The sequence below is a fragment of the Oscarella lobularis genome, chromosome 19, assembly GCF_947507565.1.
Source record: "Oscarella lobularis chromosome 19, ooOscLobu1.1, whole genome shotgun sequence".
NCBI lineage: Eukaryota > Metazoa > Porifera > Homoscleromorpha > Homosclerophorida > Oscarellidae > Oscarella > Oscarella lobularis.
The window spans coordinates 761529-782451 of NC_089193.1; the positions used below are offsets into that span (position 1 = coordinate 761529).

At 41.0% G+C, this 20923-nt stretch overlaps 2 protein-coding genes, 1 long non-coding RNA gene, 3 other non-coding genes and 3 pseudogenes across 6 annotated transcripts; 2 read left to right on the forward strand and 7 right to left on the reverse strand.

Annotated features, from left to right (window-relative positions):
- On the forward strand, window positions 1–2320 carry LOC136198320 (uncharacterized). The gene is made up of 3 exons (XR_010672748.1): window positions 1–1023; window positions 1083–1637; window positions 1697–2320. It is a non-coding gene; the product is annotated as an uncharacterized lncRNA (long non-coding RNA).
- A 6880-nt stretch (window positions 2321–9200) lies between these two features.
- LOC136198650 (NADH-ubiquinone oxidoreductase chain 6-like) lies at window positions 9201–9836 on the reverse strand (annotated as a pseudogene).
- On the reverse strand, window positions 9803–11909 carry LOC136198305 (NADH-ubiquinone oxidoreductase chain 4-like; annotated as a pseudogene).
- Window positions 11910–12019: 110 nt separating this feature from the next.
- Window positions 12020–12105, reverse strand: Trnas-gcu (transfer RNA serine (anticodon GCU)). The gene has a single exon. It is a non-coding gene; the product is annotated as a tRNA-Ser (tRNA).
- A 359-nt stretch (window positions 12106–12464) lies between these two features.
- Window positions 12465–12537, reverse strand: Trnat-ugu (transfer RNA threonine (anticodon UGU)). The gene has a single exon. It is a non-coding gene; the product is annotated as a tRNA-Thr (tRNA).
- Window positions 12538–14091: 1554 nt separating this feature from the next.
- LOC136198651 (uncharacterized) lies at window positions 14092–15048 on the forward strand. Its single transcript, XM_065988655.1, has one exon. It carries the CDS (start codon window positions 14092–14094, stop codon window positions 15046–15048), a length of 957 nt encoding a protein of 318 aa, XP_065844727.1.
- A 50-nt stretch (window positions 15049–15098) lies between these two features.
- Window positions 15099–15927, reverse strand: LOC136198652 (transcription factor Adf-1-like; annotated as a pseudogene).
- A 1524-nt stretch (window positions 15928–17451) lies between these two features.
- Window positions 17452–18192, reverse strand: LOC136198350 (ATP synthase subunit a-like). Its single transcript, XM_065988271.1, is given in 1 exon segment — window positions 17452–18192. A coding segment is annotated over 1 exon segment (738 nt). The 3' UTR covers window positions 17452–17454.
- Window positions 18193–18519: 327 nt separating this feature from the next.
- On the reverse strand, window positions 18520–18592 carry Trnat-ugu (transfer RNA threonine (anticodon UGU)). The gene has a single exon. It is a non-coding gene; the product is annotated as a tRNA-Thr (tRNA).
- Window positions 18593–20923: the final 2331 nt, after the last annotated feature.

Below are 20923 nucleotides of genomic sequence, written 5' to 3' on the forward strand. Positions count from 1 at the left end.
TTCCCGGAGAGCGTTCGGAACTAACCGGACACGCTCCCCCAGTGGGGGCGCCCGCTCAGCGTCGAGAAGAATGCGGATTCCGACGTTACGGTGCGTTTTCTCTTGGATACGTGGCGAGAATCCATTTTGAATCAACGATTGGGAAGGCGTGGGAGCGAATTGAGGCGAGATTTCGATGAGTTTTCGGCGAAAAGAACGAATTCAGGAAATTTTCAGCGACGATTTGATAACGCTGACGACGTACGATGAGTTCCCGACGGAATACGACGATTTGCGGCGAGGAATTCGATGAATTTGATAGGAGAGTGATTTCGCTAACGATTCGCGACGAATTCGAGCGAAGAGAGCGTGTTTGCAAAGTCCTGAGCAGCGATTCGATGGCGCTGAAGGCGATCGAAGAGTTTTCGACGAGATAGAAAGATTTGACGAAGATTTTCCCAGTTTCGGAGCAAAGGCGATTGAGGCGTACGATGCGCAACGGATTTTGCGATTGCGACGAGAGGAGAAGACAAATTCGTTTGCGATTGGTGCGAACTGACGGCATGGTCTCGAGTTCGGCGAATTGAAACGAGATTTTCGGCGCGACGAGGCGAAACGTAATGCGAACGGCTTTATTTCGCTTGGCGACCGGTTTCGAACGTCCTGTCCTTCGTCAGGCCACGAAATAAACCGTAGGGAGAAAAGAAAAGAGATAGGAAAAGGGATGCATAGAAAAAAGAGAATGTTCTAAGAAGATGGCGGCCCTTATAAGAGCACGCGGTAGGGCGGAGACTGCAGGAAAGTTCTAGAACTGACCATATAAGACTAATAAGGCGGAGTTGATAACGAACGACGTATCGAAGGTAAATATAGACGCTCGCGGTGACGTGAAGTAGATACAAATAAGAAATGACGATTATCTGACACATATATCGAAGTGCGCATATTGCTGCGCAGGGCGTGACGCATTTCCGGCTAAAGAATCTTGTGTGCGTTACGAAGTCTTCGGAAACGTTCCGAAACGACGATTTCGAGCGAAGAAAGGTGATAACGAAGCCAAAATGAGTAAGATAATGATGAGAATGCTTCGATTCTTCATTTAGGATTCAGCGAAACGCTGAAATTGACGAAAATTGCGAAAGACGTTACGAGCGAGTGATCCGCGGCGATCCAAAGACAACGAAACGGTAAATTACGTCTCAAGGTGTAGTAACAGTTACGAATAGGTGGAACGAGTTCGTGTTGACACTCTCGAACAACGAGAACTCAGAGAAACAACGTGAATAAGCAACGGAAGCGAACTCGCAACGAGATAGCTGTCTTCGGCGTGACCACGACGTTTTCCAAAGCAATATCGACGACGACGGACGTTTGCCAGTCGCGTAAAGATAGAGGAGATGAAGACGATAAAAAACGATGTGATTTCCTTTGTTACATTGCGGTTTCCCCTTGATTCGCGGACGACTCCACGCCTGAAGCATCTACAATACAACTTTAGCTGGGATTTCCTCTATTTATTTTACCTCTTTCGTTACTGAATCGACGTAAGTGCCTGTGTACTCGAAGCCGTCGTGAAGACAGGCGCCGTACGGGCCTACGGAGCCAGCCACGAGATTAAGACGACAGAGCCCATGCAATGCCTTCCTGATGCCAAAAATGTATGCACGCGACCTTGGCTCAAAAAATTTGAACGCGCAATTAACCCAATGAATGTTAGAAGGAGGAGAAGGAGGAGAAAAAGAAAAGATTTGACAGTCAATTACGAACGTATAAGTCGCAGTAAAACACGTCTCCAATTAACGGAAAGGAGACTTCTAACTGCGTAATATTCATTCTTCCCACCAACCATGGATAGAACGTCTGTCACCGTTTTCAGGTCTCGATTTTTCCGTCTGTTAATTAAAGAGAAAATTGGCGTACTACATTAGTAAGTGTTTACTTCGCTTCGATAGCCGCCATAAAGCATTCTATCAATTTCTCTTTTTCTTCATTCGCTTGATCGACGCGGGAAGCTTCCAATGGTATTTCTGCCGAAACGAATTCTTATAACTCTAAGGAATGAAAGTTAGAAGAAGAAGAATGATATAGTTAAGAAATTGAGAACGTGTTATGAAAGAGACTTATTAACTCGTGTCTGCAAGCAAACCATACCTTTCGCCGCCTTTTTGCAAAATTCTTTCACTGCAAAAAAGAAAAAAGTTATATTTAAAGGTAAACTCGTCGTACTTAAATTCCGCGCTGATCTCTTTCAAGGGTCAGGAGCCAGCAGATGATATTCTACCTCCTAATAGTAGGTGTTGCTTTTAAGATGTTTTAAATGTAATAAACACGCGAAAATCACTTTGAGTCAATGTTCTTTTATCATTAAGTTAACAACATTTTTGTACGCTGAAGCTGATAATTAGAGATCAGGTAAAAGTCCTCATTGCGTTTTTATTTTTGGTGAAGTTTTTGTTCCCGTGCAAGCCGGGCAAGAGCAGACATCTACCTCAAATTTTTCCCTTTGACTTTTGAAGAAATACTTTTAAAATCTCTCTTTCAACGTCGCTTTCGTCCCACGTCGTTTCGAAATGGACAAGGTTGACATTAAAGCCTATTCGATATAACTTCTGTTGTTTAGAGGTACACGATCGGCGTTAGGCGATGGCATAAGAACGACGACTCTCTTGAACAAGTTCCTTGACAATGAGTCGGCCTTCTTTAATTAAGAGATTAGCGGCTTTTTCTTTTCCCTTTCTAACGCGACGCTTCAGAGTCGACGCCGCGCTTGCGTGACCGCGCCAGACGGCCGCAAGTTCAGCTTCAGTTTATTCGTACCTTAATCGTGGCTCATCACTTTCCTGCAACGGAGTCGACATGCGGTCACGACTAGAATCCGTTCTTGATGGCGTAGACACCATTTCGTGAAAGCGAGGATGGTTCAAGGTGGCGTGAACGATACGATCAGGGTCAACGCCACCATCGCGCGACATTACTAGCCCTTCAAACGGAACGAAAGGCATTAGTATCAGCAAAAAAATGTGTATGTCGACACTTAGAGTGATTCTCTACCAAGAAAGATAGCAGCGATGAAGAATGCCACGTCAGCATGCAGTTTGCGCATGCAAAAACACTTTTCCGGAATTATAAACAATTCACAAAAACGGCTTTTTCTCAAATTGATTTTCTACAAGGTTGCTTTTGTTATTCAGGAAGCCTTTATTGTATAAAAGGATGCATTTATTTCTTACCAAGATGCCTTTATTTACTACAAAAATGCCTTTATTATGTAAAAAGATTCTTTTATTTACTACAAAGATGCCTTTATTTACTACTAAGGTGCCTTTATTTCCTAAGATGCCTTAGTATGCAATGCCTTCCTGATGCCAAAAATGTATGCACGCGACCTTGGCTCAAAAAATTTGAACGCGCAATTAACCCAATGAATGTTATAAGGAGGAGAAGGAGGAGAAAAAGAAAAGATTTGACAGTCAATTACAAACGTATAAATCGCAGCAAAACACGTCTCCAATTAACGAAAAGGAGACTTCTAACTGCGTAATATTCATTCTAACTGCGTAATATTCATTCTTCCCACCAACCATGGATAGAACGTCTGTCACCGAGGTCTCGATTTTTCCGTCTGTTAATTAAAGAGAAAATTGGCGTACTACATTGGTAAGTGTTTACTTCGCTTCGATAGCCGCCATAAAGCATTCTATCAATTTCTCTTTTTCTTCATTTGCTTTATCGACGCGGGAAGCTTCCAATGGCATTTCTGCCAAAACGAATTCTTATAACTCTAAGGATTGAAAGTTAGAAGAAGAATGATATAGTTAAGAAATTGAAAACGTGTTATGAAAGAGACTTATTCACTCGTTACTGCAAGCAAACCATACCTTTCGCCGCCTTTCTGCAAAATTCTTTCACTGCAAAAAAGAAAAAAGTTATATTTAAAGGTAAATTCGTTGTACTTAAATTCCGCGCTGATCTTTTTCAAACAGGTCAGGAGCTAGCAGATGATATTCTACCTCCTAATAGTAGGTGTTGCTTTTAAGATGTTTTAAATGTAATAAACACGCGAAAATCACTTTGAGTCAATGTTCTTTTATCAATAAGTTAACAACATTTTTGTACGCTGAAGCTGATAATTAGATACCAGGTAAAAGTCCTCATGGCGTTTTTATTTTTTGGTGACGTTTTTGTTCCCGTGCAAGCCGGGCAAGAGCAGACATCTACCTCAAATTTTTCAGTTTGAACGTTTCGCCCGTTCGATGCGCGTTCGATATCGTATGGAAATACGCAACGGCTCGAATTCGTCGTCGGGAAACAAAGGTCTCGATAAATTTATTGAGAATTTATTCGGATCGCTTCGAGCGATTCCGATTTGTCGACCCACTTCAATTTGTTCGTAGCCGAACGCAAAGCGCTCAGACCCCTCTCCAAACGTTCGAATATCGTTATCAAGAAAGCGGACAAGGGGGCGAGCATCGTCGTTCATTCGATCAGCGACTATCTCGCACGTGGCAATCGACACGTTGACGACGAAAAGACGTACATTCCGCTGTGTATTGACGATCATACGCAAGCAGTAGGCGAGTTCATCAATCGTACGATTGACGACTTTGAAAGATCGCCAGCAATCGATCCAATCACTGCTGCCTATCTTTGACACGAAGCGCCGGAAACGATTCGAACCCAATGACTGTACTCTCTATTAAAACTACAAAAAATCCGTATGGATCTCGGCCAGTCGTAAGCGGAAGTTCTGGGCCGACTGAGGGAATTTCCGACTACGTCGACAGCCCACTACAACCGGTTGTGAAGCTAACGTCGAGCTATCTCTGCGATAGTTCGGCATTTGTGCACCACATTGAAATTCAGTGGTATGCGCACGACGTTCTTCTCGTCACGATCGACATGTCCGCCCTGCACACGTCGATTCCCCATCAGGAGGGAATTCAAAAGGTGGGAAGAGCGGCCGAGAGGCACTACAGAAATGCTGGCCTACACACTCGACAAATTTTCAAATGCTTTCTTCAATACATTCTCAAAATAAATGTATTTACATTTGCTGGTTACAACTACTTACAATGTCATGGCCCCGTCAATGGGAGCAAAAACGGCCACATGCTCTGCCAATCTCTTCACGGCCGATCGCCATCAAAGAGTTGTCTTCCGTTTGTAGACATGTCGAGCGCGTCGTTGGGCAGCTCAACAGAAATTTTCTATCCTGCACAGCATTCTTCCGAAAATATGCTTGCTCGAGAAGAAGACGGTGAACCGTACGTTAAAAGATTGGTGAGAGTGTGTTGTGCTCTTGTGAACATGTGTCCTTCCTTCTGTTGTTCCGCAGGATTAGAATATTCATATAACAGTACACACTTGACGCATGACTCAACTTAACGTATAAAACTGTAGCTTAAGTCATTACTTAGCTTTAGGCTTACGCCTGCACGATGGACAGAACCATCGACCTTTCGGTAGGACACCGATGCGAAGACAGTCACAGCGGTACCTGTCAAATTCATCTAGAGTGCTTGGTGCGTCAGGTTTGACATCCACGTCATTGAAGAGATCGTCACAAGCGTTGCCCCCGTGCGGTGTAGCGAAGGCTTCGTTGTCAAGAGCTACTCCTTCTTACTGAAACGCCGACATTCTAGCATTGCGCTGCCGCAGAGTAATCATTATCCCACTCCCCAAAAGGCAAAGCGGTGCTCTGCTTCTCGGATGGCGATCAATGTCGATGATTTTGATCGGGCGTCTATCCGCGCCACAGTTTATGGAATGTACAAAAAGAAGGAATATCCCACTTTTGACGCACTGCTGATCTAGCCTCGCAAGCCAGGCCCGGCGGCAGGGCGGACTTTCAAATATGCATGCTCTGCTAGCAATGACCAATGGGCCAATAGCGCGACTGTGTGTATTTTATTAGGACCCGCCCACAGAAAATGGCCTTGGATAAAGTCAATTCGAACAGGATAAGCTCATACTTTCTGACATCCAGACTTCACTAAATTTTCTTTCATATGAAATCCACGCGCTTTTTCTCGAGAGGACGTCAATTGAGTCATACTTGTCGAAATTTCGGCTCCCATTCTTAGATAGTAGAGATAACGAAGTCTGCTACATTTATGTACACTTTTGTGCTTACGCGTAGCGATCGATACATTCAAAAATCGGCTCTAACGGTCGATAAAAAGCATTTCAGCTTACCTTGATACGCGCAGACGCCTCAGCTGTCTTACGCTATGCAAACTGATCTCCCATTCTTTTACTCCGACCTTCCTTCACCTGGTAAAAGTATAAACAAGGATAATGAACAAATTCTTATCACCTTCATCCCCTTTTTTCGCAAATCTTTATATTCCCGGTACAGTCTGCTTTCCATATCCGGGAATTTGGATTGCCTAGAGAACTTCATCCTCTTGTTTCATTTACGGCTCTGAAGCAGGCTCTCGTTCATCGTGATCCATTGTTTCACCGTTCGGTTGTTCAGGGAAAAGCGTTTGCAGGTTTGATACAAGTTCCTGCCATTAGCTTCGAAGAACTGGACAACTTTCAACTTCGCTTGCCTCGTGCAGCTCTTTCTGCGAACCACACCATCGCAACTCGAAGTCTGTCCACCTTCCACCTGAGACAATTCAGGTACCGTTACGAAACAATTAACGAGACTGCGCGTTAGACGACGGTCCAGCATCTGACTTCCCGATACAAACGTACAGTAAACAGTGCATGAGAAGATTGGCGGCGCTTAACAAAAATTTGAAAAAAACATCAGATGAATGGGCTGTCACCGAAAAAGTGGTCCGCCCGAAAAGAGGTCCCCCGGACTGCTGTTCGTACCTTCGAAAAGTGGTCCTGCCTCCCGAAAAGTGGCTCTGCCTACGTTAAAGTGGTCCGGCCTACCGAAAGCTTAAAATAATAATACATTTACGCACAGACGTCTTCCTTGCGACTTCGAAAGACACTAATAGATCAACCAAAGTACCAAAGCACTGCCCATGCGCATTCGCTCCAACAAACAAAGTACATGTCCGCCGCCACATCTTCAATGCAAGGTTTTCTTCCTACGCTTAGTTATGCAAATGAGAACGAGGCGATTCAATGCAAATGAGCTTTGAGCCAACGTAATTAGCCCTTTTTGTCGCATTTAGACGTTTCCTCTTTCGAGTCTTCCCAGAACGACACGATCGACTTTGTTCGCAGTGCTTATAACTATTTGCGCCGGAAAGTGTATCCTGCTGGCTGCTCTTTCGCCGTCAAACGGTCAATTCAACGAAAAGCGTCGAAATTCATTGTTAAGGACGGGGTCTTGTACGTCAACAAGAAAAAAATCTGGAGTGAGGGGTTATTGAATATCTTTGAAAATTCGTCATCTTGTTTAATTCGTTAAGTACGTCGAACTGCGCTATATATTCGAGAAAGACGAGAGCAAAAAATCTTGGAGGCGTGTCACAGCCATCCTATGGCTGGCCACTCTGGGATCGAAAAAACGCTGTGAAAAATCATTCAGAGCTTCTTGTTGGAAGGCGTTGTTGCTGACGTCAAATCTTATGTAGGTTTCTGAAATTAAGTACACTTTTTTATATACCTACCCTGTCTTAGTTCGTTTGTACGACATGTACCAGAGGGTCAACAGGAAGCAAGAGGTCAAAAAAACAGCTCTACATCCTGTTACGGTAAGGTTTCCGTGGCATAAAGTTGGTATCGACTTGGTCACCGTTCCGGAAACATCTGAAATAGGAAATAAGTACATCCTAACAGTCGTCGATTACTTCACGAAATTCGCTCAAGCGCGACCCGCGAAAGACGAAAAAGCAGACACGGTTGCAAAGTGTCTTTGCGATACAAGCGCTAAATACGATTATATAAGAATATCATTATATGTATAACTATATGAACATGTCTACATATAGATAGACATATAAATAGATAGATAGATATTACATCCTGTGACTGCATGTAGATCTTCTTGACGTTTGGCATACCACACGTTCTTGTGTCGGACCATGGCAAAGAGTTTCGGAATGCTCTAATGGAGCAGGTGACAGAAACGTTCCAAATTGATCGAATTTTTACCAGCCCGTATCATTACCTGAAATGCGTCATTCAAATCTCAATAAGGCGCGTTGTACAAACAGGAAAATGGGTTGGTAGAAAGACAAAACCAGACACTGAAGAACACTATTTTGAAAATGATGGACGGCGAAAAGGACATGTGGGACGACTTGGTACCAATGGCAGTTTATGCCTGCAATAACGCAAATCATGCCTCGACCCTCACCACACCTTTTGAATTGATGTACGGCCGCCCGGCAAAAAACACCTGCTGACCTATAAATGGAGTTTTAGTCCCTAATGGCCAATACACCGACCAACGGCTGGATTAGGGTTCGCATTTGGGGGCGTTGTGAAAAGAGATGCATCGCGAGTGCTGGGAGGAGTTTTGGCGGGTGAGGCGGAAAAGTGCGCTCTTGTGCCCGAATTGTCGACAAAGAATAGGTAGTTTAGGTTAGGTTAGTAAAAATATAATGCGACTGTCGTCGTTAGTTTTTTTGAGTAGAACCACACGACGTCGTATTGCGGCCATTGAAGATTGTGTCGAGATATCGCCCGCGTGGAGGCGACGTCGCACAGGCAATTTGCATGGAGCGCAGGCGTCTGAGTGCCGTGCTCGACGCTGACTTGGGAGCAATTTCCTACTTGCGAGAGGCCGTGGTTTGTCTGCGGGAGGAGATTCGCCGGAGCGAGAATCGGATCGACTATTATGAAGCGCTATTGGGTTTTCTTCGCGCGCAGCCAAATATGCATGGTTTTTTCTTGGGTTCATTTTTTGCGTTGAGAGAATAAAAGACATGGTTTGATTGCAATGTTGATCGAGGGTGAACGAGGTGGCGTGACGTACGTCTGTAGCAGACCCTTCGATACGTCTAGCGAGTGTAGACTTGCGTGGGTGGTTAACGGTTGCGTGCGGCGAATATATAGCGCCGCGATTTGCAGATTTCATGATCGCGGAACGAAGAGAGGTGCACTGGACTCGATCGTCAAAAAGCGTTCAGCCTGTTGTTTATACGGGCTTGTCTGTTTATTGTTCATTGGCCGTTGTTTCGCACGTGACATAGAGGGCGTACACACACGTCAGTGTGTATTGTCCGTCATTCTTCCCGAAGTCATGTCGCTGTGCCGCATCTGCCTCTTTGATATTCCCATGAACGGCGTCTTTTTAACTCTGCTCCTAACTAATGAGTTAAAACTATAGCTCCTATCATTGCTACTAATAATATAAAGCTTGCGATGAAAAATAAATAATAATAATCTGTGTATAATATTCGCCCTAAGACTTCTATATTTGAGGATTTTATTATTTCTATAGAGGCATCTCATGCGTCAACTCCTCCTTTTAAGCATTCGTGATCTATGTCTCGATAATTATATGCAGTGGCTTCTCTTCCCATAATTAAAACTTCAAATAATAAAAGAACTCCTATTCCAGAGCCAATTGGAATATAATTTGACATATCCCCGCCCCCCTCAAGGTCAGTAAGATTTAGCATCATAATTACAAACAAAAATAATATCGCAATTGCTCCCACATAAACGATTAAAAATATTAATGCTATAAAGTCAATACCTAATAAAATAAATAGGGCTGAAGCGCCCAAAAATACCACTATTAACCAAAACACTGAATGTATTGGATTAAGTGCTGAGATTACCATTATCCCAGATATTATAACACCTAATGCAAATATATAAAATAACCCTTCCACTGTACTCCCAAGGAGAATTGAACCCCTGTTTTTTAGTTGAAAACCAAATGTCCTGACCACTAGACGATGGGAGCGGGTGAAAGAAGAGACTTGAACTCTCGGTCTTAGGTCCCACAAACCCACGCTTTACCGACTAAGCTACTTCCACCGGTCTACCACACTTTATCATGTGTGGCTTTCTTGGAATATAATAGTACTTTTTACTGTGTCTATTATGGCAGAAGGATATATTCCCATTAAAATTGTTAATGCCACTAATGGCAGCAGAGTATAAAATTCTCGTCTATTTACATCTCTAGAAAAGATAATGTAATTAGATTAATTACCAAAACACACCCTATTATATAAATAAAGAGAATATGCTGCACCTAAAACCATACCTAGAGAGGCTAATACACCAACTATAATACTATATTCAAATGCGGCTAATAACGATAAAAACTCTCCCACAAAATTACAACTTAAAGGTACTGCTATATTAGCTAAAGTCATTAACAACATTATTGTGGCAAAAATTGGCATTGTAATTGTCATACCACGATAGTATTTAATAAGACGAGTATGATGCCGTTCGTATAAAAGAGTTACAATTATAAATAATGAAGAACTTACAAGACCGTGAGCTAACATTAAAAAAATTGCTGCAACTAGCCCTTGAATTGTGTGTGTAAATATCCCTAAAGTAACTAAGCCCATATGGGCAACTGAGGAATAAGCAATTAGCCTTTTAAAGTCTACTTGTCTGCAAGTTGTTAAACTTCCATAAATCACAGCAAGCAAGCTTAATGTTAATATTAAAGGGGCAAAGTATTCTGAAGCCTCAGGTAATATTGGTCAGGAAAATCTTATAAAACCATATCCCCTATTTTTAATAAAACTCCAGCTAACATTACTGAACCAGCACATGGAGCTTTAACATGAGCTTGAGGTAGTCAAATATGAAATGGGATCTTAGGTATTTTAATAGCTAAACTTACAAAAAAGCCCATAAACACTCATTTTTGGGTTTCGCCATTAAGTCGAAGTCCACACAATGTTTGATAATCTTTCGTCTCTGTATTACTATATAAGACAAATATTCCTAATAACATAAACACAGAACCGATTAAAGTGTAAAAGAAGAAATAATATGAGGCTAAGACTTTTTCTTCTCTTGCCCCTCATATGCCTATGATTAAAAGCATTGGTATTAGTATTCCCTCAAATAATATTTAAAATAATAATAAATCTAATGCAGTAAAAACACCCATTAATAAAATTTCTAAAAATATTAAACATAATAAAAACTCTTTAAGAAGGAATTTTATAGAGTTTCAGCTGATTAATATACATATTGGAATTAATAGTGCTGTTAAAATTATAAAAAATATAGATATACCATCAACTGCAAAAACAACCATTCCACTAGATCATAGATCAGTTGTGCTACTTATCCATTCTATTATTTGAGTTGCTTGAAATTGGCCCTCGCCGTCAAATGAGATTCATAGTATTATTGTAGCAGTTAATGTGGCTAAAGTTCACTGTAAAGCTGCAAGCTTTAATTTAACGAAGTGGATATTGGTCCGGCAGCCGGACCATTATCATTACGCCTATTGGTCCGGCAGTCTAGCATTATAAAGACCTGCGATAACGCCCCGTTTCCAGGGTTGCCGCGATGGCTCAACGGGCAGGGGGGGGGTGCTGGGAGGACCGGATGCATGAACCACGGGGCACGTGACGGTTCTCGGGTTCGAATCCCGAAGCGTTCTCGTTTTTTTTTCTTTTCTTTTTTTCTTTTTCTTTTTTTCTCCGTACCCAACCGGCAATATACGATCACCCGCGACTGTGGCTTAACCGCCCGTAGCATGGTGGTTCCAGGGGGGGCGAAGCCCCCCTCTGCGACCTATGCTCATTGGGGCGGTTAAGCCCGGAGCGGGGCCGCCACCGATACCAGTAAGGTTTAGGGTTAGGATTGGGTTAGGTACAAGAAGAAAACGCTTTTTAAGCTAGGTTAGGTACATGCTGGGGACACGTACGCTAACTGCCGGACCAATAGCCGTAATGATATTGGTCCGGCTGCCGGACCAATATCCACGCCGTTAATTTAATACTATTTTCTCTTGGTATAAACATCACGTGTAACGCCCCAATTAAGAGCAATGTAAATATTAATCCTAACATCTTTTTATCTCTCATAGCTTAAAATGTGTCCTACTTAATAAAATTTCAGGGAAATGGGACTTGAACCCATAACCTTCTACTCCCAAAGCAGATAATCCACCAATTAATCTATTCCCTGATGTAAACGACGAGAATGGGATTTGAACCCATGGACCTATAAGATGGTCACAGTTTAGCAAACTGTCGCTTTACCTGACTCAGCCATCTCATCTAACAAGGAGGCTCATTGAGCTCCTAAATTACAAAAGATATTAAGCATTCTTTATTACCTAGAAGTTATAATCCAAATAAGATTAAGAATGTCATCATTAAACAAAATAATCCCATTGCTTCTGAAAGGGCAAACCCTAAGATAGCATATGTGAATAATTGTTGTTTTAAAGATGGATTTCGGGCGTAACCGATAACTAGTTAGACTACCAAAAACTGTTCCAATTCCGGCTCCACTTCCTGCAGCACCTACAGTCGCAGCTCCTGCCCCAATAAATTTTGCTGATAATTCAGTCATAATTAAACAAGCATTTTTTGTTGGATGAATATTATTTTAGTTAATTCGATCATAAATTTTCTAGCCTTTAGTAGGAATTTAACCCACACTATTTTACTTACAAGGTAAATGCTCTACCAATTGAGCTATAAAGGCAACACTTTCCAGTACCGCAGCTATGTTACGACTTACTCATCCTCGTCAAACTTCCGTGATATTAAGCAGGCTTCTATAAAATATTGACCTTAAACATTGTAGTTTATGCCCTAAATTTATAGGCCCTTTTAACACTTTGGGAGCATCCAACTGGGATGAGGTGACGGGCGATTTGTACGAACACTAGAGCCACATTCACCGGAACGCTCTACTTTCCGATTACTATTAAATCTAACTTCAGAGGGTCATTTCAGGCCTACTTCCGTGTTTATACTTTAGGACTTCTTTGTTGTTTCCTTTGTATATAACAGTGTAGCGCATATGTAGCCCAAAACATTAGGATCATAAGGACCTGACGTCGACCTCATTTTAGATTGCCCAGCTCCACATAAAATAATTCATGCGAGGTCTGCAATAACTAATAAGGGTTGCGTTCGTTCTATTGATTTCACAACACGAACTGACGACGGCTATGCAATACCTGTAAATAATAGTCATTTAGACACCAGACTAATTAGTTCGTAATTTTAATTATGCAAGTTTTGGTAAGGTTACTCGCGTAATGTCGAATTAAACTACACGCTCCTCCAATTGGAATAGTGAACCGCCAATTTTTTTGAATTTTAATCTTGCGATCGTACTCTTCAGGCGGAGTGATCTCGAGTTTTCTATGACATAAGCTACATCTCACACTCATAGTTTACAGTGTAGACTACCAGGGTATCTAATCCTGTTTGCTCCCTACACTTTCGTGTTTCAGCGTTAGTTTTTTTAGTAAATCGCCTTCGCCTCTGGTATTCCATTTTATATAAAAGCATTCTACCGCTACATAAAAGTTATATCTACCTGAATTAACTCAATTAGCGCCTACACACCCTTTACGCCTGTTTCCCGACAAAGACTTAGACCTTACGTATAACCGCGTCTGCTGGCACGTATATTTGACGGTCTATATATGCGACATCTCTGTGTCATACTTTCGTATATTGCACAATATTCTCTACTGCTGCCTCTTTTTGAGTCTCCCCCTTGTTTCAGTGACAGTGTGGCCTTTCAGCTACGCATCTTCGGCAAGGCTGGCTTTTGTCCCGCCTTCTACCTAAAGGCCGATGCACACTAGCGACGTAACGTAACGTAACGTAACGTAATGTGACGTCACAATTACGCAACGTAACGCAACGTAACGCAACGTAAGGGCATTCACACTTGCTAATTGAACAATTGACAATGGGGCGTGTGAATCGCAGGCGGCGTTTGCTTTTGCTTCTTCTCCTACGCCGAAGGCAGCGTCGCGAGCGTCAAAAAAGGGAGTGGGTACGAAAAATTAATCAATCAAGGGAAGAAAAGGGAGAGTATCATAGCCTTATCAGCGAAATGCGAATATCGGACAATGAAAGTTTTTACAAATATTTTCGGATGACGCCTTCTCGATTTGATCATCTTTTAAGTTTAATTGGGCCATCTATTTCAAAACCATCAACAACATTTCGAAAGTCTATCTCTGCGGGGGAAAGGCTAGCTATTACTTTACGCTATTTAGTAACAGGGGATTCTATGCAAACTATCGCCTTTAGCTATCGCGTCGGACATTCTACCGTCTGTAAAATTATTTCTATTACTTGCGCAGCTCTTTGGGATATTCTACGGCCTCTATATATTCGCACGCCAAAAAGCGCTACTGACTGGAAAGAAATTAGTTACGAATATGAATCACTATGGAACTTTCCTCGTTGTATTGGCAGCATCGACGGCAAGCATATTGTTATTCAAGCTCCCAAAGGAGGAGGGTCGAGGTATTTTAACTATAAACATACTCACAGTATAGTACTCCTTGCGACTTGCGACGCCAAATATTGCTTTACCTTACTCAACATAGGCGATTATGGAAGCCACAGCGACGGTGGTGTGCTGCGCAATTCGGCTTTTGGCAAGGCATTAGAGCGCGGCCAACTTCAGCTTCCGCCTCCTGAGCCAATAGCCGGAAGCGGGTCGGAGACACCTATGCCCTACGTTTTCATTGGCGACGCCGCATTTCCACTACGACAAAATATTCTTCGTCCTTATCCTAGCGCGCATTTAACAGAAGCGCAAAAAATATTTAACTACAGATTGTCACGCGCACGACGAGTTATCGAGAACGCATTTGGAATAATGGCTTCAAGGTTTCGCATTTTTAGAAGAGTGATTATAGCTGATCCAGAAAAAGTCACAAAAATTACTCAGGCAACATTCGTGCTTCATAATTACCTTATAATATCAGAACAGAAATCATCTCAGCAAGATCATCTTTACTGCCCATCCAATTACGTTGATCAAGAAGATGATTCAGGACATTTTATACCTGGACAGTGGCGAGAAGAAGATAGGTCCTCTGCTCTAGCAGACAATATTCGGCTTGCAGGCAATCGAGCGTCTTCTTCAGCTATAACTGTTCGTGAACAATTTTGCACCTATTTTAATACTCGTGCCGGTATGGTTGATTGGCAGTATAACCACGTGCGTAGATCATAGACTATTAATACCTTGCAATGAAGTATAACTGTCACTGTTAAATATAATATCTATTGAATATCGTCAAATTCCAAATTAAATAGTATTTCTTGAATTTTTATTTTTGCTAACGCTCTTTTTTGTGGTTCCAGCTTTTTAAGTGCTATTCCCACTGATTGGCCGAATAGATCGTTCTCGTCCTCCGCGTTGGCATCTCTCTGCAGTTGACGAATAATTTCCAATTCTACTGCGTCCTTTGGCTGCTTTCTTTTCCTAGAATTACTCTGAAAGTAAAATACCAGACGTGTGCGCATGAGTTATTAAAGTTGCCTTCTTGTTTTCAGCATTTTCTCCGACTCTTGCCCCTTCCCACTCTGATCCTGCTCTCCCGTGGCCTGCTCAATTTCCCTCGCCGTTTCTTCTGCGCCAGATCCTGAGTCGCCCATAGCTCCCTCATCCCCCAACTCGCTTTGATCTAAAAAACTATCCGCTGTCCTGCGTAAATGGCATTGGGATTGATATGAACATAGTTGAACGTGCTACACGTACGTACATACCCCCGATGAGAAATGAAGTCTTTCAAAAAAAGAAGCCGTTCGTAATGAATCCAAGGTTTTGTTTCGTCTCTTTTTTTTCCCCGTTTGCCCCTTTCTCCGTTTCGCCTCTTTGCCAAATCTTTCCCTCAGCGCCTTCCACCTTTTCTGACACTGCTCGGCTGTGAATGCAGAGCCAGCTGCTATAGGAGCCCTCCGCGATTTTTTTCTAACCTCCGACGTTGGAGTTCTTTGAAATTTTGTCCCACGCATTTTCTTTTCTTGCCGCGTCTTTGTAGCATGGTTTTGTTTTGTCGTAGAGGCACGGGTGCATTTCGACATTCATTATGAGTAATTCGTCATCCATTGTGATCCCTAAGTATCGCTAGTTTTTCTTACGCTAAGCTTCGAAAATAGACCTACCCTCTATCGCTTACGTTGCGTTACGTTACGTTACGTTACGTCACAATGGGGAAGTGTGAATGAATTACGTTACGTTACGTTACGCTACGTTACGTTACGTTGCGTTACGTTGCTAGTGTGCATCGGCCTTAATACGATTGTGGCCCATCAATTGACAATTAATTTAATCCTGTTTTACAGGTCCAATTGGTTGGTTCCAGAACATTACTCACCTGTTCGCCGTGGGTCTTAACCACTCGACTAGCATGTATTATAAGTGCTGCTCGCCTTCTATCTGGCCCAAAATCAAAGCCTTTTGGTAATATTGGAATTGAACCAATACAATTAACCCCGTTACCATAAAATTCACTATTGCCCTGGATTGGACTCGAACCAACAATCTAAACATTTTCAGTGTTACGCTCAACCAATTAAGCTGCCTGTGCTATATTTTATTTCTCTATCACTTAACTAATTATTTCTACCTTATTAACGAGGGTTAGTGGTCGTCCATTGATGGGGGTACCTTTATTTAACTCCCCCATCAATATATGCAAACATAAAGAAACAATCAAACTACATCCACAAAATGTCAATATCAGGCTGAGGCCTCAAATCCAAAGTGATGGTGTCGGGTTAATTGGTATGCTATCAATCTTACTAAACATACCATTAAAAATGTTGTTCCGATTATTACATGGAGACCATGAAAGCCTGTGGCTACGAAGAAAGTTGAACCATATACTGAGTCTGATATAGCAAAAGGGGCCTCATAATACTCCATTGCTTGTAAACTTGTAAATAATATACCTAATAATACAGTTAATGTTAACCCTATTATTGCTTCTTTTCTTTTACCACTAATAATACCATGATGAGCTCAAGTTACAGTTGCCCCTGAACTTAATAAAACAGCTGTATTTAATAAAGGAACAGAAAATGGGTTCAATACGTCAACTCCCTTAGGTGGTCAAACTGCTCCTATTTCTATAGCAGGTGCTAAGCTACTATGAAAGAAAGCTCAAAAAAACGAAAAGAAAACAAACTTCTGAAATTATGAATAAGATCATTCCATACTTTAATCCTTGTTTTACTATTAATGTGTGGTGTCCTTGAAAAGTAGACTCTCTAATTACATCTCGCCATCATACGATCATTGTAAACCCTACTGTAGTTAACCCCAAAAGTACTACTCAAGCTTGATTATAATGAAAATACATTACAGCCCCAATAGTAGTAAATAAAGCTCCACAACCACCTATATAGGGCCATGGGCTTGGATCTACTAAGTGATAAGGATGATATTGATGTGACATTTATCGACTGTGAGATTTGAACTCACTTAACCAAAGAAATAAAAAATTTTTAGTCGATTTTATTAAAACATCCAGCAGGAATTGAACCTACAACCATTTACTTAGAAGGTAAATGCTCTACCAATTGAGTGTTTGGGGCGCCGATTTAATCCGTCGCCTATATGGTGTGTAATAAATTAATGTAATGCTACTGTATCCCCTAAATAAATTGTCGTTAACAAACAAAACACATAGGCCTGTATTACAGCTACAGCCATCTCTAAAAGTGTAATAAATATCATTATCAGCATAGGAAATACACTTAAAAGAGCAAGTCCATTAGTTAACATATCAAAAGTAAAGCCCGATAATATTGCAAATAAAAGGTGTCCTGCTGATAAATTTGCTGCTAGTCGAACTCCTAATGAAATAGCTCGAGATAAATAACTAATTGTCTCAATTAGCACTAAAAAGGGAGCTAAAACTAATGGCGCACCTCCTGGCACAAATAAACTCATAAAGTTTGCTCTAAACTTAAATAACCCAATTATTGTAACTCCTATTAGTATTGACAATGATAAACCAAAAGTTACTATTATGTGTACTGTTGGTGTAAAGACATAAGGGAATAACCCAAAAACATTCAATAATACAATAAAAATAAAGAGACATAGTACAAATGGGAAATATTTAGCCCCCTCTTTGCCTAAGTTATCTCTTACCATTGTACGGATAGCTGAGTGCATTAATTCCATAATTAATTTTCATCTTGTTGGTATAATTTTTTCCCCCTTAAACTATAATCAAAACACAGTAATTACAGATAACATCATTAATGATGAATTAGTAAAACTTACTGCGAAGTCCCCTAAAAATGGGGCTCGTATTGTTATTAAACTAACAATATTAAACTGATCAAAATATGCTGCTGTCATTTTATAGTTGTAACAACTTTTTGATAAGTTGTGGGTCTGTCGTTTTTCTTAAAACCTTAGAACTAAGGGGTGTTGATCTTATCTTCAAAATCTTTTCAATTTGAGGTAATATTTTTGTTACTAGTAAAGAAAATAAGATGAATAAAGCTATTAATGTTCAAGTATACTGCGTTAAAAAGGTTACTGTATCTCATTGTGGCATTTATAGGTGTTGAAAGGATCGAACTTCCGACCATTGTGGTGTAAACACAACACTCTACCGCTGAGTTAAACACCTAATTTCTCCACATAATCAATATATTTCATACCTTGTAAATAATTGTTATTAGCCTTTAGTAGGAATTGAACCCACACTATTTTACTTACAAGGTAAATGCTCTACCAATTAAGCTATAAAGGCTTGATATCAGCGTACTTTTTTAGTACGCCGCAATTATTCGTTTATTTATATACCACCAAAAAGAGGTAAACCATTAAACCCAATAAGAATGCTAGACACTAATACAACAAGGCCTAAACTGAGGGGTAAATATGATTTTCAAAGTAGAGCCATTAATTGATCATATCGAATTCTAGGGAAAGATGCCCTAACTCAGATGAATAAGAATATTTTTAAGGCTGTTTTAATTGCAAATCATACTACACTTCCTTTAAAAATTGACTCCATCATTGGAGCTTTCCATCCCCCTAAAAATAAAATAGTAGTAAAAGCACTCATTAAAATTATATGACCATATTCAGCTAAAAAATGAGGCAAAAGACATTGAAGAATATTCTACATTATACCCCGAAACTAGTTCTGACTCTCCTTCTGTTAAATCAAATGGAGCTCTGTTTGTTTCAGCTAAAGCGGAAACAATAAACGTAATAGCAGCGGGAAAAAGAGGAAATATGAATCATATTTTACTTTGAGCTGTTACAATGTCTGTAATGTTTAATGAACCTGCGCATAATACAACAGAAATTATTATTAACCCAATTGATACCTCATAACTTACCATTTGTGCTGCTGCCCTAATTGCACCTAAAAAGGCATATTTAGAGTTACTTGCCCATCCTGACATTAATATTGAATAAACACTTACTGACGAAACTGCAAATAAGTATAATATTCCTATATTTAAATCACTTAAAACTACATTTTGTGTAAAAGGTATAACAGCTCAAGCTATAAAAGCTAAAACTAATGATAAAATTGGAGCCATTATAGATATGAAAATGTTAGCATGGTTAGGAATAATCATTTCTTTTGTAAATAATTTTACACCATCTGCTATAGGTTGCAATAAACCATATACTCCAACAACATTAGGTCCTTTTCTAGGCGGCTACAGAGTTCGCGTTTGCGCTCAGTGCGGAAACTATATGCATCGCGGGTGCTGGGCGCAGTTCAAAGAGGCTAATAAGACACGTGCGCTCTCGTGCTCAAATTGTCGACAACGAATCGGTATGCTAACAAAATATGTGATGCAATGGTACAGCAAATAGGAATGTCATTAGCGAGGAAACTGCAGCTTTGGCGCTTCGTCATTTGCGCGATTTTTCTGTTGCTCAGGGAAACGCTTATTTGCTAGATCTAGTATGCAGAAGTCAATCAGTTGTTGACAGGATTCTCGTCGCAAAGCGCCTTAAAGCTAAGCAGACTAAGATTACTTCATTTTTCTTGTAATGATTGTCTACGGACTTTGTCTTAATAAAGAGAATAAATGCATGTACGGTGTTTTAAAACACCACGCCTATTTCTCATGGGCGACCACCTTGTTTGAACGACCATTTTTTAACGTACAAACGTGTGGTCGCTCAAGCGAGGGACTACTGTATCATGATTTCTTTCAGTGTGATAGGTCTGTGATCAATATAATGTGCGAAGTGATGGCTGTGTAATTGATCTATGTAGTGTTACTCTACACTGGCGCTCAGCCACTGTTTGGTGACTCATCTGCGCGTTTTTGACAGCTAAGGATTTTTTCGAATCTTCGAATGGCACCTAAAACCTATGAGAACTTATGTAGACTCGTCGCGCCTCGAATTTGCTACCCAAGTCAACTGTTTGCGCGATCATTAGAGAGCCGTGCAATGCGCTGTGGGAAGCATTGAAAACGGAATACGTCAAATGTCCCAGTAGAAAAGAAGAGTGAAAAGCGGTGGGCCAACATTTTGCAAATCGATGCAATTTTCCTCCACTGTTTCGGAGCCATAGATGGGAAACGCGTTTTAAATCAGGCGCCGTCAAATTCGGAATCAGTATTTTTAACTACAAGGGTTTTCTATCGTTTGGCTTGATTTCGTAGACGCCAAATACTAGTTCATATGTGTTGATGTGGGAAATTACGGACGACAGACAGACGGAGGAAAAGCCAAATCTGAAGTGTTTGCAACGATTTTCCGAACAATTTTAGGTTGTGATGAACTCGGGACGAAGGTTGGCTGTTGCAGCTAAACTGCGGACAATCATTCTAAAGGTAACAAGCAAGGTTATGCAGTGCAACTCAAACGCAGTAATATATTTTACTTTCAGACAACGAAACGTTGTATTTTCTTGTCATCGCTTTTGTTGTTTTGGCGCTGATTGCAACAGCCGCTTTCGTCATTGTCAGGAAGCAAAAAAGAATTGCCAGGGCAACGTCGACTGTAGATAAAGAAGACGCCACCGGAGCTGCTGCAGTATCAGCCACTAAGTAAGATTCATCGCTTTGATCCTTCTGCTTCCTAGCACACGTATTGTTCCTAT